At 27.4% G+C, this 27,499-nt stretch overlaps 2 protein-coding genes across 5 annotated transcripts in view; one reads left to right on the top strand and one right to left on the bottom strand.

The window, feature by feature from the left end:
- Positions 1 to 27,499, bottom strand: part of LOC123261587 (fibroblast growth factor receptor 3-like) — a 101,066-nt gene that overhangs the window by 11,201 nt on the left and 62,366 nt on the right. For all 4 annotated transcript variants that reach the window (XM_044723266.1, XM_044723264.1, XM_044723267.1 and 1 more), the window contains 4 exons: positions 14,132 to 14,342; positions 10,830 to 10,883; positions 5,689 to 5,852; positions 5,212 to 5,368 (listed from right to left, as the gene is read on the bottom strand). In XM_044723266.1, coding sequence (XP_044579201.1) covers positions 5,212 to 5,368; positions 5,689 to 5,852; positions 10,830 to 10,883; positions 14,132 to 14,342 — 586 coding nt within the window. The remainder of the gene's footprint in view (positions 1 to 5,211; positions 5,369 to 5,688; positions 5,853 to 10,829; positions 10,884 to 14,131; positions 14,343 to 27,499) is intronic.
- LOC123261588 (hemicentin-2-like) overlaps positions 1 to 27,499 on the top strand; it is a 295,756-nt gene that overhangs the window by 239,060 nt on the left and 29,197 nt on the right. The gene's annotated exons all lie outside the window — the stretch shown is intronic.

The raw sequence follows: 27,499 nt of genomic DNA, 5'->3' as shown, positions 1-27,499 counted from the left end.
ACAGGAGAGTTAAAAATGATAAAATAGGAGAAGGTAGATATTGTTTTTATCTCTTATCTGTAACTTTTGATATATGCATGACGTTATTTACGATTGCATAAGAATTAGCTCATGGTATACCCAATTCAGAGGTGGATGAAAAATAAATAAACTCGATGTCGAGGGTAGAGTAAGTTTGTAAGATGGCAGTCTACATTTTTTGGTAATAAAATTTCAAAATTTAAGTCCTTTTAATGGAAATGCTTTTGGAGAAAGTATGAGACTCTTTATCATCGGATTTTTTGACGTTTTATTTTATTTATAAAAAAATAAATTATTATGGTAGACTAAATCTTTAAGAATTCGTCAATTTAAGGGTGGAGAAGAATTATAATACCTAAAAAAAAAATATTTCTACAAAATTTTTAGAAAAAATTTCAATTAAACAATTAAAAAAAAAAATTTCACATGTAAAAAACTTGGAAAACTATAAGTGCAATTTTTTAGAAATATCTTTTTAGTTGTAATTTAATCGATAAAAAAAATCAAAAATTTTCAGACTTCTGCTAACTTTAGTGTCATTTATTTATTTATTTTTCAATTTGAAAGATTAATTAAAAAATTACCGAGAATTTAAAGAAAAAAATCTTTTTAGAAATTGTTCTTAAAGCTTTTTAAAAAATAATTTGAAAAAGAAGTTATCTTTATCTGATTTTAAAAGCAACTATGTATAAACTTTTTGTAAGAGTCTTAAAAGAGAAATAAAATACCGAGTATTAAGAAGAATGATCGTAGATCACGTTCTAGCTATTTGTCTAGCTGATCTTCTCGGGAGGGATCGGTAGGTTACCTGTATGTATAAAGGGTTTAGAAGTGAAAGAATGGAGCTGGAAAATGGTCGAGGTCAATGGCGAAGATTTGTCTAAAAAATATCACCGAATTTATTAAAAATTTAAGAGTTGTATTTTTACATTTCGAAAAATCGGAAAAAATATCAATAATTGTGGAAAGCCCACGACTGGACTGAGTTTAGAAGTTGATAGAAAGATAGTAATTTTTGTTAAAAAATTTTCAAAAAAATTAAAATATACAATTGAAAAAAAAATGTTTAAAATTTTAAAACTCAATAATTTTTTTCTCGAATAAAAAAACGGAGATTTTGGAAAAAAGAGTTTTAATTAGACTATTAGTAGAGAATTTAAAAGCAAAAATAAAAAAAGCGACTTATTCAATGGCGATATTTTTTTGAACAAGTAATTAAAAAAATTAAAAATTTACCAAAAATGATATTTTTATGGATACTAAAAAATAAAAAAAGTTTGGAAAATCTAAATATGCATGCCTTAAGCGCTCGTGTTATTTATAAATTTTTCAAAGTAGATTGAATACTCAAAATAAACTAATCCGATTTTTACATGATAAAGATGATAAAACTCCGATAATGGGAATTAAAAATAAGTTTATTGCAGAGTCTCTGTGTTATCATTATTCTTACTGTAAAGAAAAATATAATGATTATAAGGGTAAAACTAGAGCTAAATCCTTACAATTACCAAAGATTAATAAAAATATTTCGCGCAAAAATTCTAAATATATAGCAATTAAGTATTTTAATAAACTACCTCAGACTTTATAGTCGTTAAATATAAAAAATAAGCTTAATAAAAAAAAAGTATTTCAGTGGATAGCATCAATTGATATCTAATTTCATGATTACATCTTTGTTATCATAATATACTCTCTTGTTTTTCTTTCTTCATTTTAAAATGATACTTTATATATTAATATTAAGTCTTTTTATTAATAAGTTTTTGTTTCTCCAGGTCTATGTAAAGGTGTTTTTTATAACACCTCTATAGGTGCATATTTTGTATGTATATACTAATTTTTGTATCCTGGTAATAATAAATAAAAATAAATAAAAATAAAATATTAATCACAGAAAGAAAAAAAAAATTGATTAAAAGTTATAGTATAATTCAACTCAAGTTCATTTGAATTTTTCCGCGTGAATCGAGACTACATTACCGACATCCAGTATTATCCTATAGTATGGATATAGTTTAAGCCTTCAAGCTCTATTTAGAAAAAAAAAAAATAACATATGGCTGCTAAAAGACAACAAAATTTCTCTCAAGACCAACCAAAAAAAATTTATTGTAATTAAACGAAACGGTTCCAAGCTACAGTTTGTATTTCATGTGTTCGCAAATTAATGATGAATCAATTAAAAAAAAAAAAAGAGCGTAAAAATAGATTTTTATTAAAGTTATAATGTTTACCCCGACAGTGATTTGTAAAAATATACACTACGAGCGCTTAAAAACCACTTTTTTATGTAATTATGTAAAAATAGTTGTTAAAAAAATTTTTTAAATAATCAGTGATTATTTTTTTATCTGACAGTGTACTTCTTGTAGCATTTATATACATATTATGTCTGTCAGATACAAATTATTGTGACGAAACACGGGATCTTGATTTTTAGGCGAGAGTAGAGCTACGCTCACGCTTAAGGCATGCAAAAAATTGCAGAAATAAAAAAAAAAGTTTATCAAATCGTCCGATTCGACCTAGCATGCCCCATATATATTTACTGAGATTGGAATATACTGAGATTGATAAATGGAAATTCAAGGGATATCAAGTGTATAACTACATAAGCATGTTGCTCTCTATTTTCATGAATTTTCCGTCGGAAGTTATAGCGCAGTTGCTCTATGAAGCAAAGTCGCATTTTTACATAATTCAACTCCCATCTACCATCTAGAATCTGGCATCCAGCATCCACTATCTAGCTGTTATAATATCATATATTTATATACGTACAAAACTGTTCCTGTTTATACCGCCCGGAATCTCGTCTCTATCTCTACCGTTATCTCTATCTGTCTTGCAGAATCGGTACCAAATTTTTTGCAGCAACACATACGCAGTCTACGTAAGTACGAGTACTCACTTTAGTCACGATAAATCAAAACTTTTGGTGACTATTCTCGTTTCACAGTTTCGCAGATTACAAATTTACGTTGTTTTACAAATATATTATACTGTTTTAATCTCCTTTTTGAATCAACTATAATAAATAATTTTGATTTATGTACAAATAGCTTTTCATTTTTTTGTGTTTTACTAATTTTCCACTAATTCATCAGTGGATGAAGGTGTTATGTCGCACTTACTCTAGTTTTTTTTTTTTTTTACGTACATATAAGTGTTTATTTTAGCGACCTATATTCTGACTTTTCATTTTATAACAATCGTTAGAACTTAACTCTCTTCTAGAAAGAAGATTTAGCGATCATGCGCCACCTGTCGGGGTTTTTTGACACTATCTTTTGTCAAAAAATTATATATTGACAGATAATCATATCAGGCCTCATATGAGTACATTAAGTCGTATTAGGACTTATTAAAAATTATGTATGGACATATCAGACAATTTTTTTGACCGTACTTAATATTGTATGTAGGGGAGAAGGGGGTCAATTGAACCAAAAAAAGTTTAGTAATTTTTTACCATTCGAATTAAAACTAAATAATAACTTTTTTTTTCTTGGAATGATAGTTTATTAAGTCTACTATCATTATCAATACATAAATTAGTTAATAAACAACGTGAATTTTTAAAAATTATTAATTTATCCAAACGCGTCGAATGGTTCAATTGACCCCCGCTCGGGGGGCAATTGAACCACTGCTCGGGGTCAATTGAACCAATGACATTTATAACTCAAACCCGAACTTTTAATAAATAACATATTAATTGTTACTTTCTAATATTACTGTTGCACATTTTTAATACACATATATTATATTTAATAAATTAAAAATCGATTTAAAAATAATTTTAATTACAAATTGAGTTTATCAAATTGTTAGGTTATTTCCCTGAGTATTTTTCACTTCGAGTCAAGATGCGCGCGCATGTCCCATGCTTCTCCGTATGGTTCAATCGTCCCCGGGACTGCTGGTTCAATTGACCCCGTATAATTTTAAAACAATTAATAGTAAATAATAAATAAATAAACCATTCTATCACTATAAACAAAGTTGAGGATTATAAAATATAAGTATATACAACTACTATAATTCAAATTTTATCAATTAATTCAAAAATTTAAATATTATTAAACAATTTGTCACCAGCCGAAAAGAAAGTTTGCATGCCTAAAAATAAGAAAATCTCAATTTTTCAAAATTTATCGATCGCAATGATTTCAAATTTTGATCATATCCAAGTTTAACATATTAGAATCTAATTCTAAGAGCATGAAGCGTTTTTTCAATTTTTTCGATTTTTTAAGTCGAGTGGTTCAATTGCCCCGTGGTTCATTTGACCCCCTTCTCCCCTACAATAAAACCTGAAAGTTAATTTAAAATTTTTTATTGGTCATTTCTCGTCAAATCGATCAATAGTTGAAATCGTTCCTTTTTCAATTGAATTAAAATTCTTTTCTCTTTCTAAGCTTTCATTGGAAACGACTCTGATAAAATTGAATATTTTGCATCTTAAATTCTATAAATTCTATAAATGTAAATTTACATATCTACGGTCTAATTAGCAATTTGTCTAACTTTTTTTTTAGAGGGTGATTTTTTAATATTTTGATGTAGCAATAATCCAATTAAAAATTATTTGAATGATTCAAACCTAAATATTATATCTCTATTAGATATTAATGATATTAAATGGTTTTTTGAAGTGATAATAAATTTTGAACTAATTGTTTTTTTTCGTACAAATAGAAGATTCTCTAAAATGGAGTGATTTTAAATGAAAAATTGATGTAATTTGGAATTTTAAGAAAAAGTCAAAATAGACTTTCGAGATTAAATTTTTTTATATAATAAATTTTAATGATTTTTGAAAAGTTTAACAATTTTAGAGTCGCATTTTTTTAATTTGATAAATATGAATTAAATTTTGATAATAATATTTTTTTTTTTTTACTTTGAAGACAATTATAGTTTAAAAAAAAATGTAATTTCATGATTTTATGTAGAAAAAATTAATTTTATGACATAAAACGTAAAAACAGAAGCCTGTATCAAAATATTGGCTGCTAAAATCAAGATTGGAAAAAAACCAAAAATTGAAAAAAAAACATTCACTTATTTATTTTTTTTTGTGATAATTTTAAGGATATTTGTCAATCTAAAAAGATAGTTTAACATTACTTTGCTGTAAACTGACTCAAAAAACCTAAACAAAAAAAAAAATCAATTTACCTTGTTCAACAATTAACAGAATAGTATCAGCTCTTCCCTCAGTCGGTCGACAGGTGTATTTACCCATGTCTTCCATAGTCACTGACGCGAGAGTTACTTCGGAGCTTGTGCGCCCAGCAACTCGTTCTGTCTCAATGACTAAACCACCGCGGCCCGGCTGTGAAAAAAATATGAATGATAAAAGTCAAGAGGGAGTGTAAAATAAATAAAAAAGTAATATCGTTGGCACGTTGATTTATTGTAGAAAAAAAATAAAAATAAAATAAAACAAGAGATAGATTAAAGTCGAGTAGAAGATGATGAGACCGAGTGAAAGAAAAATGATGAAGAAAAATATAAATCTAGAGTGTAGAGTATAAAATACTGAAGCTGTATACAACCCGTCGACGTCTGCTAGCTATCGGCGGATATATCAGCGTGTGAGGATGTATTATATTTGTATGTATGAGACTGTGTATCATCGGAGAGTCGAATTACCTGGAATGTCAGGAGTTTGTTGTCTCGCAGCCATTGTGCGCCTCTGATGGGCCGCGGCTGATACGGAGACGTTATTATGCACCTTAGGGTGATCGTCGAACCTGATGGCACCCGTTGCTCCCGTGGACCCATTATTGTTGCGACTGGAGCTGTACTTTCGTAACCTGAATGGATAATACTCATGTCAATAGATCATGATTATAAATTGTATTATATTATGTTAAACACCTTTTATGTGACATGTTACTGTCATGATAATAGCCAGCGATATTAAATCATAAGTCATAAGTCAATTTTTTTATCATTCTTTTGTATTATTGCAATTATGAAGAAAAATCTTGATTAAAAATTTTATTGTCTTAAATTCTGAATTCTTGGCTTAAGAGATTTTTATCTTCAGTCGATGACACAGAAAAAAAGATAGATAGATAGATAGATATTTATTATTATGCCAAGGCTATAATGGCCGAATGGCAAATACAAAATTACATATTTGATAATATACAGTACAAATAACGATAAACATTATTTATTTAACTACTTATTTTAATATTGATTGATTAATTTTCAATCTATTTCTATTTTGTGTATAATATTTAGATTTTGATTTAACTGAGAAAATAACTAAAAATCATGTTTTTGCTCACATACAAAATTCAATTAGCAATTTGTTGTTATGTCCTACTTTGTTGTTAACAATTTATATTTTTGGTTTATTTCATACAATTTTCAAACAATATTAGATCTTAAATGACGAACAATTATCATATATCTTACAATGACTTTCTATATATTAGGATACAATAATTTAAATATCTAAATTAAACAAGTAATCAAATAATCTATTCTTAAATACTTCAAGACTAGTTGCGTTTATTATTTCATTTGGTAATTCTTCCCAGAGACGAATTGCAGTAACAACAAAAGAAGTTTCATAATAAATTGTACAGAAATTTGGCATTTTAAAGTTAATGTTGTTTTTCTTTACTGCTAGGTTCACTTGAGCCAAGAAAATATTTTTCTTCCTAATTATTTTCTTGAGCGAAAAAAAAATTTTTTTGACAAGAAATTTCACTTATTCCAACAAAATTAATTTTCTTGCTTTAAAAAATACGTATCTTGATCCAAGAAAATTTATTTAAGTCAAGAAAATCTTGTTGTTTTGAGAAAATTTCTCTCTTGCTCCAAAAAATTAAATATAAAGATGGAAGTAAATTTTTATTAATATGTTTATTGATTAACATGTCAAATGGGAAGATCAAATAATATTTCATCATTTTTTTTCATTCAATATGTATAATTGCACGGTAAAATAATATAAAATGGGTATCAAATATTCAAGAGACAAATTTTCTCAGCTGAAGTAGGTGGCGCTTCTTCCCTAAAGTATCTAAAAATCTTGATCAAATATAAAAATTTATTGTATCAAGTATTTATGATAATTTGAATTAAGAAAAAATTACTTCCACCAAGAATAGAATTTCTCGAAAAATTTTTACTTCGGCCAACACAACTTCGGTCTTCCTTCAGGCACCTGAAAATTTTCTTAAGCCAAGAATTTTGTTTCCAGAAAATAAAAAAATGATAATTTAGGATATGTCAAACTTTAACTTCGAATAACTATTGAAAAATTAAATTTATCGAAAAATTATAGAATTTTTTTGAAGAGCGTTTAATTTTGTATAAAAAAATTAACAATATTTTTTGGTAGATAGCTTGTAAGGACGAAATATAAAAAGAATAAACTCTAATAAATAAATAATTATTTACGTACAAAATAATTTATTAAATAATTAATTAATTATTTAACTAAAAATTATTTTAATAAACTTAGTTCAAAAATATTTCTTTTTTTGTTATTTAAATAAAAAATGAAAATTTTAGACGCATCACCCTTTAAAAATTAATATTAAAGACTAATTTTTTGTTAATTTATTAATTTGCTGAAAAATTTGTTAATTTATTGTTGAAAATTCAAGAAAAAAAATTAAAATTACATTTTTAAAAAATTGAATTTCTCAAAGCTAGAGTAAAATTTTGAAAAAAATATTATTTTTTAATCAAGTAGATTTTTTTTCGAGTGTGGTTAATAATCGGTTAAAAATTTCTAACGCTAATAATAAATAGTAATTATCAAAACTAATTAGTTAGTAAAACAAATGTCAAAGTTTGAAGTACAAATGACTTATGTAATGAATGAGTACAAAAGGAAACGATTCAAAATGGTAGGTAATAATGCATAGTAATAATGATAACGACAGCAGTGAAACGTCATAATATTCTCTTTGGGCCGGAGCAAATATAATATCCCACTGGATTAAATTAACTCCAATAGGATTATCTTTAATACATGTTGTCTTTAGGTATTTCGAAGAGAATAAGCAACCTACGTAGGTAAAATATTTTCGTAAGTTTATTTTAACATGCGGAAATTAAATATCATGGATGACAAATTAATTTCTTTTTGTTTTTAATAAAATGATGAGTATTTTTTTATTCGACAAAAATTTTTTCGATAAAAATAAATCACTCAGTAAATTCAATAGGAAGTAAATATATATATATATATATATATATATATATATATATATATATATATATATATATATATATATATATATATATTGTTTGATATTGATCGTAATAGTATTGCACTCTCGGTTGAAATTATACCGGATTAGTCGGCAATAATTAACCGCAATCCACCCGGCCATGATTACGATTTAATGGAATTCGTTCGACCACGGAGGGAAACCGAGAGACTAAAAAAAATAATAAGATAATAGGAGTTGATCCAGATGATTTGTGACTCTCTAATGAACATTCCATTATCTCATTCTTCACTTGTTCACTGGATTAATCGGTTAAACATGACATATTTCTGTGTAATTATCATAGTCGTTCTACTTTTTAAATTTTATACGTCAAAAAATTTTTTTGACATGACCAGACACTCCCATGTATGATTTTTAGCGAAGTAGCCACTGATTTAAAAAATGAATAATTTATTTAATTTTTTTTTATAAGCTCCAAATTTTACCCAAGGCTAAGAAAAAGAAATTTTTTTTTTTTTCAACTTAAGGCATATATGTCATTTTTGTATCAAAAGTAGTGTTGAAAACTTTCGACAGAGGGCGCAAGATCGCTAAATTGTCTCCTTAGAAGAGAGTTAAGTTCTAAAATAAAAATCAATGTTTTTTTCTTTTCTAAGAATTTTATCCGGCATTAATTATTAAATTTATCTATTACTAAACCAATTTTTGGCTTGTATACTTTATTAAAAAATTTTTTGATATGTTATAGATAGTTATATAGGGCTATGTACAAGAAGAAAATAATTTATTATGATTTTCTATTTTTTCTAGAAATTTAATGATCAATTAAATCTTGTATTAATATACCATAATCACCAAAAAGGGGTTTAATAATTAATTAAACTATAAATCTTTGAACTCAACTCTCTAATATCGAGATAATTCAGCGATCATGCGCCCTCTGTTGCATATTTTCAAAACTAATTTTGGTGGAAACATACAAACACTGATAGAAGGATTTGTTTATAGTTAGTAAGCTTTATTAACTGTTAACAAATGATTTTTTAACATCATAGGATTTAATAAATATTTATTAACAGTTAATAAATTATTTATTAAATATAATTTATTAAATATTAATAAATATTTGTTAACAGTTAACAAATATTTATTAACAGTTAATAAGTAATTTATTAAGTACAATTCATTAACTGTTAATAAATATTTGTTAACTGTTAACAAATATTTATTTAAAATAAAAAGCAAAACTAAATAAATAAACATTTGTAATATTCAAAAATATAAAAGATAATTATGAGCTGTGATAGAATTTGGTATTTTACAATAAACGTAATTATAATGTAATATAATTAATGGAAATAATTTATAAAGATGATTTTTGTTTATAAGCAATCTTCATATCATATGACATTGCAAGCGAAACAAATTTACTCAACAAAATATTTATTAACTGTTAATAAATATTTGTTAACTATTAATAAATACTTATTAGCTATTAATAAATGTACTTACCTTCCAAATAAATATTTATTGAATGTTAAAAAATATTTATTGAAATTTAATAAATTTAATAATTGTCTTTAAATAAATTAAATTATTAATATGACAGATAAAATCATATGAAGGCATATAAAAATGACATATAGACAAATGTAGCCAAATTCAAAAAATTTTTCCCCTGTAATCAAGTAATATTTATTTTAAAACAAAAAATATTCTACGAATGGCAATAATTTTTTTTCTTACAAGAAAAAAGTCCAATTAAACTATATTAAATCGTTTGAATATATCAAAAAATAATTAAACAGCACTCGCTGATAGAAAATTCAGCTGTTTTTAAAACTAAAATCTCTGAAATATTTTTAAATTATTGGAGCGTACTCAACTGCTCGGATATTTATTCAGCGATGTACAAACTAGATACATATAAATGTAAATACAAAAAAACCCGAGTAAAGAAAAACGTCGACGATAATTTAACTTTGTGGAAAAAAAAGTAATGCCCTGGCAGGAATAAAGTGCGGGTAGAAACATGAGGTTTAATTCAAAGAAAATTATCGAAGAAACGGTAAAAGCGCAAACATAAAATGAACATGAAAAAGACGTCGGGGGTGACGCGCTAACGGAGAGATTTAAGTTAAAGAATGGAGTATAGAGCTACGACGAAACTTTTAAAGTTTCTGAGTAGAGCATACCAGAAAAGTGTTGGTTTCGGAAAACGAACGAGGTATACTATGTGTCAAGGACAGACTAGCGTACTTTCTTCGACTACGCTTCCTACAATCTACGCTTTTATTTATTTTCTTATTTTTGTCTCCCTCTCCCTCTTTCTAGGATGTGATCGATGGTACGGTGACTCAAGTGGTCAAATAAAAGGCTTTGTTTCAAACGATTATATCCCCGGGTATTTTTTTTTACTCCGTTAGCTTCTGCCCTCGACACACTATTTTATTGCAAGTTAGCGGAAAATTTAGCAAAATACTTCCATCGAAGCGAGCTTGTTTGTGTGAAAAGCGCTAGTTAGTGCTTGTATTAATTAATAATTCATAATTATTTGTGAGTTATGATTAATGAGGTTGAACTTACTCGATTGGGTCTGCTGCGAATGCGGAGAATCATTTCCTTCTGAGACTTCAGAATCTGAAACAAGGAAAGAGACTTCTTGGTGAAGATGAAGAATTACGTCAATCGATCATTCTCCTCGGGCTCGGAATTGAGAAAGGTTAAATCGACGACGATTAAATGAGAAACGTTTAGCGGTTTGTGGGTGAACGATCATTAGCATTACCATTTTCTCTGTTATTGTTATTATTCTTATGGTTATGGTGATATGATAGGATGATTAAAGTTATTTTCGAGCACATCAATCATCACTTGATCTCAACTTACTGCGCGGTTCAATCAAAGTAAAAGGGTGAAGTTTTAGGAAATAATTCTTTCTGTTGGTTTGTAAATGTACGCAGAGAAGAAAATTAACTTGAATCGATAGAGAAATTATTGAACCAATTAAATAAGAAAATAATTATCAACACAAAAACTTGTTGATTAAATTTGGACATTTTCTTCCAACATTTTAGTAAAAGTTTGGAAAATCCAAATGTGCATGCCTTAAGCGCTTGTGTTATTTGTAAATTTTTCAAAGTAGATAAAATATTAATTACAGAGAGAAAAAAAAATTGATTGAAAGTAAAAGTATTATTCAACTCAAGTTCATTTGAATTTTTCCGCGTGAATCGGAAAAAAAAGAATGGAGCTGGAAAATGGTCAAGGTCAAAGGCGAAGATTCGTCTAAAAAATATCACCGAATTTATTAAAAATTTAAGAGTTGTATTTTCACATTTCGAAAAATCGGAAAAAACATTTATAATTGTGGAAAGCTCACGACTGGACCGAGTTTAGAAGTTGATGGAAAGATAGTAATTTTTGTTAAAAAATTTTCAAAAAAATTAAAATATACAATTACATTGAAAAAAAATGTTTAAAATTTAAAAACTCAATAATTTTTTTCTCGAACACACAAAAAACGAAGATTTTGGAAAAAAAAAAAAAAAAAAAGTTATAATTAAACTATTAGTAAAGAAGTTATAAGCAAAAATAAAAAAAGCAACTTTTTCGATAAGTCGAAATTTTTTTGAACAAGTAATTATTAAAAATTTGCCAAAAATGATACTAAAAAATAAAAAAAGTTTGGAAAATCCAAATATGCATGCCTTAAGCGCTCGTGTTATTTATAAATTTTTGAAAGTAGATAAAATATTAATCACAGAAAGAAAAAAAAATTGATTGAAAGTTATAGTATAATTCAACTCAAGTCCATTTGAATTTTTCCGCGTGAATCGAGACTACATTACTGACATTTAGTATTATGCTATAGCATGGATAAAGTTTAAGCCTTCAAGCTCTATTTAGAAAAAAAATAACATATGGCTGCTAAAAGACAACAAAATTTCTCTCAAGACCAACCAAAAAAAATTTATTGTAATTAAACGAAACGGTTCCAAGCTACAGTTTGTATTCCATGTGTCGCAAATTAATGATGAATCAATTAAAAAAAAAAAAAAGAGTGTAAAAATGGATTTTTATTAAAGTTATAGTGTTTACCCCGACAGTAATTTGTAAAAATATACACTACGAGCGCTTAAAAACCACTTTTTTGATGTAATTATGTAAAAATAGTTGTTAAAAAAATTTTTCAAATGATCTGTGATTATTTTTTTATCTGACAGTGTACTTTTTGTAGCATTTATATGTATATCCGAACAAAAACAGTTTCACTGTAAAAAAATCGCGCCAAGTCCACGTTCATAAGACTATTAAGAAAAATAATTTTTATTTCTTTACAAAAAGATATAAAATAAAAAATTAAAAAATCCAAGTAACCGATATGGTTGTATATGATTTTCGAAAATTAAAAAAAATTTTGTTGTAAATTTAAAAATTAATAGAAACAATTTTGGAACGTATTTAGTGTGCGTGGTTACGAAATATTTCACTTTTTATGAAATTCCTAAAATCTATCTACTAGGACTTGTAAAAAAAATTGAAGTACACAATGACGCACACCAAGTACGTTCCAAAATTGTTTCTTTTAATTTTTAAATTTACAACAAAATTTTTTTTAATTTCCGAAAATCATATACAACCATATCGATTACTTGGATTTTTTAATTTTTTATTAGTAGATTTCATAGAAATCTAACTATTGCATTGGTCCTCATGACGGAACTTTTGAAAAATTTTGCTATATTTCGACTCAGCTCGTCAAGCGGATTCAGAAAATGCATATGGTTCAAAAGTTTATATATGTATGTATATATATATATACGATATAACCGGCCTTGTCTCTACTCTAACTCCCGCAATTCTGTACGGATCTTAATAAAACGTAACATACTCATTCTTAGGACTATTTCCGAGGTTAAGTTCGAAGATGAGCGAAATCGGTCGATTAGTTTAAAAATGGGAACAATTCACAAATTTTCAAAAATTACAAAAATTTTCACTTTTATCGTATTTCCGTGCAATAACAATTAAACGAGATATTATATTCAATTTCTGTGAATTGAAATATAGCGTATACAATATATATATATAATCTTTTCTTATTCAATTACTAGGCATTTAGTAATAAATTATGAAATCTACTTCCATTTCGGCTGCCGAATGGCTCTTTTTTTATATCTTTTTGTAAAGAAATAAAAATTTTTTTTCTTAATAGTCTTATGAACGTGGACTTGGCGCGATTTTTTTACAGTGAAACTGTTTTTGTTCGGATTTAAGTATTTTTTGTAATTATAATAAAAATTGACAATTTTAATTTAATACATTTCCGGTGGCAAACTATCCCCTTTAAGCTATAGTTCATGTAAAAGGTATTCTTGCGCCGCCTGGCGTGTGTAATTGCAAGCTGTCAAATATCTTTTTTTCACTGTAGTTTCCCATCTATTATAAGATTAGCATGCATCCTTATATTATTTAGTCTCTGGCCGTCCGCTTTTTACATAAGAAAAAAGTTAAAATCTAAAAATCTGGGTCGCTATAGTTTGTGCTGATTATTTTTAATAATTTTAAATAGAAATTATAAAGATAATTGATAATAATCAAGTAATACGCGTAATAAAAAGCATGAACTACCATTATAAAATATCATATAAAAAAAAAATCAAAATAAATTTGAAAAAAAATTTGTAACCTCAAAAAACCGTTCTGCTTACGGTATATACACACTCGGTAGTCTGGCTTGAGAACGGAACTTGGCGCCAGACTCTATCGAGTCTGTTGATTATGTCTGTCAGATACAAATTATTATGACGAAACATGGGATCTTGATTTTTAGGCGAGAGTAGAGCATACCTACGCTCACGCTTAAGGCATGAAAAAATTCTTACCTTTGACAATAAGTAAAATAGTATACATAATCTTCGGCTCTGTATTAACTTGACATTCATAATTTCCCGTATCACTTTTTTTGGTGTCCTCTAGCTTGAGCGTCCAGGCATCGCTCCCAGGAGTGTGTACCGGACTGAACCTCTGATCAGAGCTAAAAGTAATGTCGCTGGACGTCAAAATATGTAGATCTTTGCTGCGTATCCAGGACACCTGGAAAAGAAACAAAATACATGAATGATTAGTGATTGTGATTACTCTTCTCATCTATCACATCGTAAAGCAAAAAGTGAAAGAAAAGAAAAAGAGAATGAACTTTCTGATGAATGGATGAATAAAAATAAGAGTATTGACTAGCACTAGCCAGGAATTCAATTTGGAGATTGGGAGCAGCGGTGATTGAACAAGATATTATATAGGCTGTTGTTGGATAAAGTAATGGGAGATAATATTCGACAGCCAGTTTAGTTATAGTTACAACCTATATCTGTAGTTAACTTCAACAACAGAAGAAAATAGATAGAAGGCCAAAAAGTAGAATGAGAGTAGAGGAAAATGCAACAAACGTGGCTGGCAAACTGGTCCGCGGCTTATCCGATCCTCGTATTTTTCAGTATTCGACTACTCCTATAGTTATAGAGACGAACGTTCGGATATTCGGATATTAGATATCCGGTTATCGACCACAGTACTCATTTCCTATATTTATTACGAGACAGTCATTTAAACTGGGCTCTTCTTTTTTCTTTAAAGTACTTCATTACTTTTATATTGCTAGGATGAAAAAACATTTTTCAATAATCGATAGATAAACAATTGATATTTACTCGATGCCATAAGTCACCTGCCTCTACGAGTTATTAAAGTTTTTTTAAGATTAACTAGTAATCACCGATACTTGGACATTACAGAAACTTTAATAAAGAAATTTGGAAAATTCAAAAGAGCATGACTTGATTCATCTAATTTTTAATATAAATAACTCTGTATTTTTTTTATAAAGTTAAATGAAACGTACCTTTGTTTGAATGTAACTGAAAGTTTTACTTATTTTCTACATAAAAAGAAAATTAATTTGATTCAAGGGAAATATTTTTGGACCAAGAAAATTATTAAGAGCTTCGCTATATTGAATTAAGCCAAAAAATTTTTAAATAAAATATAAATTTTTAAATGAATATTTTCTTACTTGCATAGGAACGATAAAATTCTTTAAAATGATTTTCTTGGTTTAAAAATGTATCTTTTGATTCAAGTTCATTTTTTTGCAGTGCATAACTAAATTACTGACAGATAATAAAGCCTAATTAAGGGAAATTTGTGAGGAAATTATAAATATCCACTTAATCAATAAGTTTGCCTGTCAATCATTATTCAGTATATTTTTTTTAAAACGCTTGGAACAATTTGCATATATGACCATGTAAGAAACAACGCCACTACAATTAAGGCTGATTTTAATATTATTTTTTATCCAAAATATTAATATAAATACAATATAGTCTCATTATTCAAGTAACTGTCCAAAACTCATATTATTCTAATACAGTTCAAATATTTTTTTTACAGTAAAAATAGCTATTTTTTTAAATGTTTTACAGAAAATCTCTTTGAATAATAATAAACATCAAAATTTATCAATAGTTCCCTTTTTTTACAAATATCTTTCAAAGATCCCGCTTCAGAGCTAAATAAAATGAAAGTTCAAGTTTGAGGACATTTTTAGATTAATAACAATAATAAATTCTTCTGGTTATAAAATTACAAATAAAAAACATCCCACGGAGATTTCCTTAATAGCGCAGTGAAAAAAAAATTAACTTGATTCGAGAGGAAAATTCTTGAACTAAAAAAATAATTTTTTGAAGAGGGTAATTGTCTTGAATCAAGACGAAAAATTCTTGAATCAAGAAAAAATTTACTTAAATCAAGTATAAATTTCTTAGTTTAAGAATTTTTTTACTCAAATCAAGAAGATGAAGTTCTTCACAATTATATACTTGATTCAAGAACATTTTTTTTTCTGTACGCAAGAAACGGAACAATAAATCCGCATGAAAAAAAAATATAATTCGAAATATATAAAAAATATATTTTAAATATATTAAAAATCTATAAAAAATATGTATAGTAAATATATTTTAAATAACTAACTTTTGGCCGATTTTCATATATATTTTATAAATTTTGAATATATTTTAGAGATATTCAAGATATATCTTAAAATACATACAAAATACATAGCTAAAAATATAAAAAAAATCTATCTAAAATATATTTGAAATATATAAAATATATATGAAAATCGGCCAAAAGTTAGTTATTAAAAATATATTTACTATACATAATTTATATATATTCATATATTTTTTAGAGATTTTTAAGGGTAGGTGTCGTTTACGCATATCCCGATGATACATATGTATCAGTTACTCAAGTCCCGATGATACATATCCCAATTTTTCATATTTCGATTACACATATACCCAATGATACATATGTGCAATGATACATATTATAAAACAAAACAAAATCACTGATAAAAAAATAGCTGGCGTCTTATTTTTTACCGGGGATTATAATTATAATTTTAATTACATGTATCATCGGGATATGTATCATTGCACATATGTATCATTGGGTATATGTGTAATCGAAATTTGAAAAATTGGGATATGTATCATCGGGACTTGGGTAACCGACACATATGTATCCTCGGGATATGCGTAAACGACACCTACCCATTTTTAATATATTTAAAATCTATTTTTTATGTATTTCGACATATATTTTTTTTTCATCGGGAAATGTAACGATTAAACTAAAAAATTTTAATATTGTAAAATTAACCAATTTTAAAAATTTTGAATCTCCTCATCTCGCCGAGATTTTTAACAAAAAGCAGGTTCTCTCATAAAAAATGAAAGATCTGAAGTAGTAACACAGGAAACACGTGAAATGAATTATCTAATTCATCCCAAAGCCATTTAAAATCCTCAACCCAGAGATTTTTGAACCTCTTCACACAATTTACTGTTTTCTTTTCCTTTCACCTATACAGCACACCATCAAGTCTTTTCCATCTGCAACTTGGAATTTTTTTTTTCATTTTTTCGGGTTATTTTTTTCCACGACCTCAAAGCTACAGTTCTATTTTGGTGCATTCACCGTACTGGCGTCGGACCAAATACCATAGCAATACAAGTCGAGGCGTATATATTCACACATATATAAAAATAAATGTTTGTGTGAGGAGGAACTCTATCCCAGCAGCTCTAAGTAAAGCATAATAAGAGAAAGAAATAATAAAAAGCATAAAGAAATAAAGAAAAGGCTGATGTTAGCATCCTAACGTTTTATACTATTTGGCAAAACGTCCTTGTGTGCCCTTGCACATTGGCTTACGTACCCACAACCCACATAGAGTGGTATTAGTACTGCGAAAGCTGCTTCACTCTTTTCAACGCGACTAGTCGCCTTTACTTTTGGTCGAGCGCTATTTTTTCTCTCCCTCATCCTATTTTATATTTCGTATTTTTTAGTTTCTGTTTTATTTTTACGCTTTTTATTGTGGGTATATTTTATTATGAGTATAGAGAGGCCGGAGCTCCGAGCTGCGTGTAACACACCCCATACTCTCTCAGTACTGCGTCCATAGCGCTGCAATTGCAGAAGCTCCACCAGCTTTTGCTTGCTACCATCAAGAGCTTACTTTCATATTATTGTTGTATAAATCATGAACAAACTCGGGACGTATAAAACTTCCTTCTTCCATTGCCTTCTCTGACCCGACCACCAAGTTATATATATATATGTATAAGTATATAGAGAGAATTTAAATCGTGTATTCTATGGTTTATCATACATATATATAAATCTTTTTAAGAGTTTTCATTTCGACTTTCTAGTAAAAAAATTTTACGAATTTCACTTTGTTTTTTAAATAATAAAAAATATTTTTACTGTACAAAAAAAAATAGATTATATTTCTTGTAATTTTTCCATTAAAAAAATTTTAATTGATACTTGCATTGTTTATTTAAATAATAAAATATATTTTTTTTATTGTAAAAAAAAAAAACAATAAAAATTTCTTGTTTACTTTTTTTTTATTGAAAAAAATTTTTTTGTACATTCGTTTTGTGTTTTTAGTAATAAAAAATATCTTGTTACTATAAAAATGAACAGTTAATTTTTTTTTTTCAACACAAGGGTTGCAAAAAATTTTACATTTAAAATAAAACAAAAATAATTACAATTCTTTATTTATTTTTATTTATTTTGTTATAATTATTAGTCCTTTATTAAAAAGTTGATGTGTCGTTTTCATTGTTGTCGCTTTTCGTTGCTATGGTGACCACTTTGGCAATGGTTACCATAGCAAGGGTTACCATAGCAATGGTTACTATCACAAGAGTTAGCACAGCAACGGTTACTATGGTAACCATTGTCATAGTAACCGTTGATATGGTAACGATTACCACAACAAAGCTAACCATAGCAACGGTTGCCACAGCAACTGTCATCATGGCAACAGTTACTATGACAACATTTACCATAGCAACGGTTACTATGGCAACGATTACCATGGCAACGGTTAAATATTAATGAGTTAAATTTGTAAAAATATTGATTAATTAAATTTTCGATAATAAACACTTCGATTTTCTAGTTTTTAAAAAAATGCATTAATTAATCTATTAATCTATATTACTAAGAGAATAAGCAAAATTTTGTGGCCAGTGTATTTATATGATAAAATGGGTTTTTATGATTAAATTTGGTACCGTTGCAAAAGTCTTGACCTGGAGTTGTGCCTTTTCATGATTTCATATTATTCTGACCAATAGTCAATTTATGATAAGTATTTAGGCTTCATTCGAAAATATCTCTAGGTACATAATGAAGAAATGACCTTGTATTTCGTGAACTATTGACATTTTTAAAGATATAAGCTCATCCCGATGTTACACTCATCAAGACCTTTCATTTAAGTACCCACATCAATTTTTCGTATATTTATATATATTATATATATGTATATATGAGAAATATATCAAAAATGCATGTGGGTACTCAAATGAAAGCTCTTGATGAGTGTAACATCAGGATGAGCTTATATTTTTAAAAACGTCAATATTTAAGAAAGCAAAATTTTGTTTATTTATAATTCACAAGTTACGGCAGTCACATAGTGACTGCAAGGTTGCTAGTATTATTACTTATCAATTTATAATTAAATTTGATTAATTATTTATTTCTCAAAAAATTGATTAATTAAATTCTTTTAGGTATTAATTATTTTAAAAATGCATTGATGAGTAAAAATAACCATATTGTATTGATATTTAACAAAAAATGTACTTGATTAATAATTCACATGAAAACTTATTAAATATTTTTTTTATCATGCCAAATATCCCTGAACTAAGCCTTATTCTTATTACCCACCAGTAAATTACATTTATTGACCTAAAAATAGTCTGAAAAAAGTAAAATAAAACTAGAATAAAATAAACGCATACTAAAGTTGCATGTGAATGAAATTGGCTCCTAAGAAACTTGAAAATGACAAGGAAATACCGAAAGAAAAGGAAATGGGAATGAAGTGGCTGGAAAGTGGACTCATCAGTATGCAAAATGTTTTAGTCAGAGGGTACACGCGTGGCCTCCATTTGTTTCGTCTCTTTTCACTACAACTACCTTCTACCTGCCAGCCATTGACTATTTCACCATACTTCTTCTTTTTCTGTCCATATATTTTCTATCTTGCTCTTATAGACCCGATGTGACACCCCCGCATCCATAGAGTACTATACTATTCTCCTCGACGCTCAGTGGCTCTGCTCGAAAAGTAAAGTATTGCAGACACGCTTGAATACGTGCTCCCTCTTTGTTCTTCTTGATCTTCAGCTTCTCCTTTATCTTCATCTTATCCTTATTCTACAGCGCTAGTGTACAATACTGTAGCATAATTATCTTCTCCGGATAATATACTCTCTTTTCTCTTTAGCTGTTTAACATGCTTCAAGTCATCTCTAATTTCACGAGTCTTCCGGTTTTGTTTTAATCTACTCAATCACCACGACGTCTTTGATGTTTTATCTTTTGTGTGCTCTGCTTTATGCAGTAAAATATAATTTATTTTAACTATTTTAATTCTGATAAATACCAGCTTTAGAATTATATACGAGCTTTATTTTTTTAAAACCTTTATAAATGTTAATTAGATTTGTTTCCTTTATAAATTTAACAGTTGAATAATTTAATGCAATAGATAAATTTATACTAGCAAACGGGAGTCATTATAAAAATTTAATAATTTTTATTTTAAAATTTGACAGCTTAATTTTTATGTACACTGATAGAAGGATTTATTAACTATTAATAATTGAATTTATTTGAAGACAATTATTTAATTTATTAAATTTTAATAAATATTTTTTAACATTTAATAAATATTTATTTGGGAGGAAAGTATATTTATTAATAGTTAATAAGTATTTATTAATAGTTAACAAATATTTATTAACAGTTAATAAATATTTTGTTGAGTGAATTTGTTTCGCTTGCAATTTCATATGATATGAAGATTGCTTATAAACAAAAATCATCTTTATAAATTATTTGCATTAATTATATTATATTATAATAACGTTTATTTTAAAATATCAAATTCTATCACAGCTCATAATTATCTTTTATATTTTTAAATATTAAAAACCTTAATTTATTTAGTGAATTTAATTATTATCATATATTCCAGCTGTAGGGTTTTAAAGTGTCAAAAGAAAATTGCTATTTTTGCTTTTTATTTTAAATAAATATTTGTTAATACTTAATAAATATTCATTCACCATTAATAAATATTTATTAACTGTTAATGAATTGTACTTAATAAATTACTTATTAACTGTTAATAAATATTTGTTAACTGTTAACAAATATTTATTAATATTTAATAAATCGTATTTAATAAATAATTTATGAACTGTTAATAAATATTTATTAAATTTTATGATGTTAAAAAATCATTTATTAACAGTTAATAAAGCTTATTAAATATAAACAAATCCTTCTAGCAGTGTATTAAAAAAATATATTTATAATTTCAACTGGAGGCGCTGAAAACTTTGCGAAAAAATATTTTAATTATAAAAACTTATAGTGGGTTTTATAGCTGATACTCTGAGGATTCTAAAAATGCTGGCGAAGACATAAAAATAATTAGTTATCTCATTTTAATCATTGGTCAAAGTTTAAAAAAAAAAAATTTTTTTCGTAAAAATTATAAATTTTGAGAAAAATTTAATTAATATATTTTTAATTAAAAATTGCTTAAGTTAAATTATTATACATTAAAATTTTATGTAAAAAAAAAAAAAGAAACAAGCACTATTGAAAATCTCGGAATTAAATAATGATTAATACATTGTTTCGATGAAATCTCCAGTGAAAATTCAAAAGCTCAATCCCTCCTTCAACCGGAATCCCTCTTATATATATTTCAGTGTAGATCCAGAGAGTATAAACCGACTATTGAACTCTCCAAGTGGTTGGTAGGGATTACATGTACATCGGGGTATATATAAATATACAGATGGTAGTTCATACTGTTGTCCTTTCTCGATTCTTTCCGCGAACTCTCGTATCCGTTCTGGACTTGTTCCCTCAGGCAGTTTATTAGATCGGGGATCGTGAGAGTGTACATGACCGGAAGCTCCTCGTGTGCTTGTATACACCAAGAATCGAAATAAACCGCCGCTACTGTACACGGTATTGGTAAAAGTATAATAAAAATAAAAATAAAAATAAAAGTAAAAAAATAATATAAATAAGGGAAAGAGAGGAGGATTGAAAGAAAAATAAATATGTTTCAATGTAAACGTCCGAGTGAGAAAGCCTGCGTCGAGCTTCCAGCTTCGAGTTATGTGCAAGGATTATAAGATGAGAATAAAAATCAGAGAGCTGCAAAAAATATAACTCGATCCTAAACCACATTTACCAGATAAAAAACACATGGCGGTGGTCTTTTAGTTTTCATTTATCGCTTGTTATTAAATTTGGAGTAACTGTTTATCAGTTATTCTCGATGATTTTACTTTTATCTATGTTGATGACTGATAAATTGAAAAAAATTATTCTTGTAATAAAAACACTGAGAAAAAAAAAATTTTTTTACTATTATATTTTTTTCACTCTTGGATTGTTGTAAATAAAATTTTACACTGCTAATTATTTTTATTTCACTTCAAGGATTTAAAGTCCTAATTCTTGAACAAGAGCTTCCATTAAGATTAAGCGATAATACTTTACTTGAATTTATTTCGGTCCTTAAAACCAGTTGAAGTGCTAATCAAAAATTTAGTAACATTATTCTGTTGGAAAACGGAAAAAGTTTTTCAACTTTAAAGTAGAGATTTAAAGAAAAAATTTCTATAAATTCATTTTTTGTCATCAACATTTTATGTTATCAAAAAAAAAATTGAATTTGAAGTTAGTCAGTAGTCAACACTCACAAAGAGAAGCGCTGTTAAAATTTCTGAAAAAAAAAAAGTCAATTTAAAAATAAATTTCATGAAAATAAAAATCCACTTTAAATCACTTTTGAAGTGTGTAAAAAAATAAATTTGTTAAGATAAAAGTTTATTTGTTAAGATCTTGTAAGTAATAAAAAATTTGTATTGACTTATTTACTTGAATTGAAAGTAAATGCAATTAAAAAGAAAGTAAAAATTTATCGAGTGTAGTAATAAAAAAAATAGAATTATTGATTCTTAATTTAGTGTTTGTTCGCTCTACGTTTGGTTGCAGAGGGAAGTTTACGATTGAAAGCTTACTCTTTCGGAGTTTTATATCTAATTTATTTTTTTAGAATGTGCTTGACAATTCTGTTGAGAACAGAAACTCGTTTGAGTACGAAAGGAACAAATCTCTGTTTTTACTTGGGGCACTTTATTTGCGAGGTAAAATCGCCGAAAGTTATCTCGTTACACTTTGAAAAGTCGATATTTATGGTATGTAACCATTGGTACTGGCACTTTACTTCTCAGTGCCTCTGCCCCTCTACATTTCCGCGGGTACTACAGTTCTACAAGCTTTTGTTTTACGTCGTTTCCTTTTTCGGTTACATATTACATTCCGCATTCTATACCAAATCTTACATTAGCACATTTGTTCTTAACCCATTTGTGTCATGGTTATATTTATTTACTTGAATTATTTATTTATTTACGTGAGGATAAAATTCTACGCGTATAACTTATTCAAATATTAAAATTTTTCAAAGAAGAAAGATATTTCTTTTGTACCTCAAAGGTCGGAGGTCTCATGCAAAAGTCTAGTTTGAATTTTAAATGTTTTATCAGTTATCTTGCTACTTACAATGAGATACAATGAGACGTTTCAGCATTAACCTCAATAAATTATTGTATATATAAATTTTTAACGAGGTGAGAGCACTAATTGATGGGTAACATTTATTTTTTAAAAATGTCCAAAGTATACTATCATTAATTAACAGTTATTAAATTTTTTAATTAAATAAAAATAATCACATTTTGAGAGAAAAAATTTTGAACCAAAAAAAAAATTTTGAAGAGCTTCAATGGAAATTTTCTCTAAATTGAAAATTAATTCAATCTTAATTAGAAAAAAATTTTGATTTTTTTCAAATTCTTCACCTAAAAAATTAAAACCTCAATCTTAACACAAAAAAATTCGAAACTAAAAATATAAAAAAATATCTACACAGAAAAAAAGGTTCACTTGAGCCAAGAAAATATTTTTCTTCCTAATTATTTTCTTGAGCGAAAAAAAAAATTTTTTTTGACAATAAATTTCACTTATTCCAACAAAATTGATTCTCTTGCTATAAGAAATACGTATCTTGATCCAAGAAAATTTATTTAAGTCAAGAAAATCTTGTTTTTTTGAGAAAATTCAGCCTTTTGCTCCAAAAAATTTAGTTCTTGATAGAAGTAAATTTTCTTGTCTTGAGAAAATTTCTCTCTTGCTCCAAAAAATTAAATATAAAGATAGAAGTAAATTTTCATTAATATTTTTATTGGTTAACATGTCAAATGGGAAGATCAAATATTTCATCATTTTTTTCATTCAATATGTATAATTGCACGCTAAAATAATATAAAATGGGTATCAAATATTCAAGAGAAAAATTTTCTCAAGGTGAGAAAATTTTTTTTTCAGCTGAAGCAGGTGACGCTACTTCCCTAAAGTATCTAAAAATTTTGATCAAATATAAAAATTTATTGTATCAAGTATTTATGACAATTTGAATTAAGAAAAAATGACTTCCACCAAGAATAGAATTTAAAGAAAAATTTTTACTTCGGCCAACACAACTTCGGTCTTCCTTCAGGCACCCGACAAATTTTCTTGAACCAAAAATTTTGTTCTCCAGTCAAGAAATTTTTCTTTCTGTGTAGATTTTTCACTAATTAGAGAGTGAATTTGGATCTTCCGACTTTTTAAATCAATAAAAAATACACTGAAAATAAAAAATTAACTTCATTGGAGAGAAAAAATTTTGAACCAAAAAAATAATTTCGAAGAGCTTTAACGGAAATTGTTTCTCAATTAAAAATTAATTCAATCTTAATTATAAAAAAATTTTGATTTTATTCAAATTCTTCACCTAAAAAATTAAGGAAAAAAAACCTCAATCTCTACAGAGAAAATTGGAAACTAAAAATATAAAAAAATATCTACCCAAAATTTTCAATAAAATCTAAAATCATTTTTCTCTCAGTCAAATAATTTTGATTTTTACTTTCTCCACAAAAGGATTATACGCCTTTGATTTTTTTATAAGAAAAGTAAAAAAAAAATTGTTTATGACAGATAAAGTGATATATCTAGCTCGGATAGATATCGATACCTTTCTCTTATCAACTTTGAAAAAGCTATTGAGCAATCCGAAGCTTTAGTTACCGTCGTTTTCTATCTTTTGGCTTCTGAGACGGTCTATCGAGTGCACAAAGCTCGCAGGAGCTCGTATGTGAGGATAAAGGACAGAGGACAACTGATAGCTGATGATATTAAAGAGAGTGAGCCGAGGGACGTTAGGGACGAAAGCGAGACAGGAGGAAGAGAATAAAAGCAAGAAGTAGCTTCAGTAGGTAGTAGTAGGACATCCATAGTATATATCTATAATTCACCGGCACGGGAATAAACGCGATCGAGGAGTTTGCTCGAGTGCGACGAGTCGAGATTCGGTTCGCTCGAATTGCCTGCTCGATCGCCCGTGTCTGTCATCCGGACGGAGAAACCTCTTAATTAAGAGAATGCGGTTTCTATCGATGAACGAGTAGAGGGTAGTTGTATTTTTGTTTGATTTTATCGGACATGAGCAAAGTGAACCGGGTACTAGTCGTCAATCTAGCTTGGATTATTGCTGCCTTTTATATGGATCAGCTGACGGTTTAAATTGAAAACTCAAGTAGAGATACTTTCTTTTTTTTTTCATTTCCAGATTAAAACAATTTAAAACTCTTCTCGGTGATTCTTCTGGTTGAAAATTTTCTGTAATTGTGACATTCTTGTCTTTTGGCGTCTATTTAGTTTTAGTCATTCCGTTTATTGCAATTACTATCAGATATTTATTATCAGAAAATGGCGGAAATTTACTGATGAAAATTTATTCTTTTTCATAGTATTAGACTCTTATAATTTTTTTATATAATGCAAAAATTTATTGAGAGAAGAACATACGAGTGGTTGCACCGAAAACAAAAGGCGTGTATTTACGAGACTTAACTGATAAAATTTTAAGCACTTGCATTACTTTTAATTTCATTGTTGTTTTTCAAATAATTGATCACTTGGAATTATAAATATTGTAGTCGGCCTTGCAAAATTGCAACATCAAGAACAAGACTGAAAGATTAAGACAGATTTTGCTCATCATTAATTCAATGATATTTTTTTTTTTTTTTTTTTTTTTTTAAGAAACTAGAAAGACTGAGTATAAGACTAGGGCGATTCCGCGGAAAACGATTTTTGACATAAATTTTTAAATCACAGTATTTGTTACTTTTTTTTATACCAATTTTTTTTCAATTTGAGGAGGGTAAGAGCATTTGTGTTGCACGAACGTCGAAGTCTAATTTGAAAAGCAAATTAGTTTTGATAACTGCTACTAAAAAAAAACGTAGAAAAGTTGCAAAAAAAGTTACGCAAAAGTTACGCGTTTCTGATGTTTACAGCGACTCTGAAGATGAACCTTAAGTCTGATAAATCGCCGACTATTCCAAACAAATAATTTATTTTAGTTACATAGGAAAGTGCTAATTAGTGATACAGCATCTATGATCTCATATCTTTAATTTAAAGTTACATGGAAATGTTTATATTCACTACAGTGAGACGTGTTGCACCCGCGATAGTTTTACGTTGCACCCGCGACTGTATAAAAAGTGAATAATTTATAATATTTATTTCTTTTAATAATTTTATTTAAATTAATAATTACCCGAGTCGAAATTTAAATCGTAGATTCAACGTATTGAACGTTGAAATCGTCATTTGAAAGTAATGGAGTTAAAAACGTATTTTGAACGTATCCAACGTATTATAAATGTGAAGAGAACCAATAATGGGTGAAAATAAGTAATATTAAAACTACTCAAATAACTACACATGTTTGAAACGTAAATAGACAAAAAAAATTTTTTTTTTTTAGTTTTGTTAGGGAGATTTTACATTTCTTAGCTTAATTTTACCATTTTTTTTGACGGAAATGCTTTATCGAAATTTTTTACCCTCGGAATGGTTTCCAAAATTATGTAAAATTTTATGAAATATTCATACGATTTTATAACAAAATGGCTTCCTAAATCTGTATATAAAATGATAACTTTTTATCCCATTTTATAAAATTTTGTACCACTGGATTTTTACAAAAAAAAAAAAAAATAAAATTTTTAATTTCCCGCTAAGAAAATTAAAAATGTGTAGTTATTTGAGTAGTTTTAATATTACTATTTTCACCCATTATTGGTTCTCTTCACATTTATAATACGTTGGGTACGTTCAATATACGTTTTTAACGTCCGTTACGTTCAAATGACGATTTCAACGTTCAATACGTTGATCCTACGTTTCCAACGTCTTATACGCTCAACCTACGATTTCAACGTTCAATACGTTGAATCTACGATTTAAATTTCGACTCGGGTAGTTTGTTTTGTATTATTTTAAAGAATGTAAAAATAATTTAAGAAATATTTCATAATTAACAGACTTTTTTCATTCTAGCTTCATGACCTTTAATGGTGGGCCGATTTCGTTGCACCCGCGATAGCACTTTGAACCTCTCCTGTGTCTATTTAGACATTTTATTAAATGTT

This window comes from Cotesia glomerata, linkage group LG3 (genome assembly GCF_020080835.1).
Source record: "Cotesia glomerata isolate CgM1 linkage group LG3, MPM_Cglom_v2.3, whole genome shotgun sequence".
NCBI classification, from domain to species: domain Eukaryota; kingdom Metazoa; phylum Arthropoda; class Insecta; order Hymenoptera; family Braconidae; genus Cotesia; species Cotesia glomerata.
This window is presented reverse-complemented; position numbering and strand designations above follow the sequence as displayed.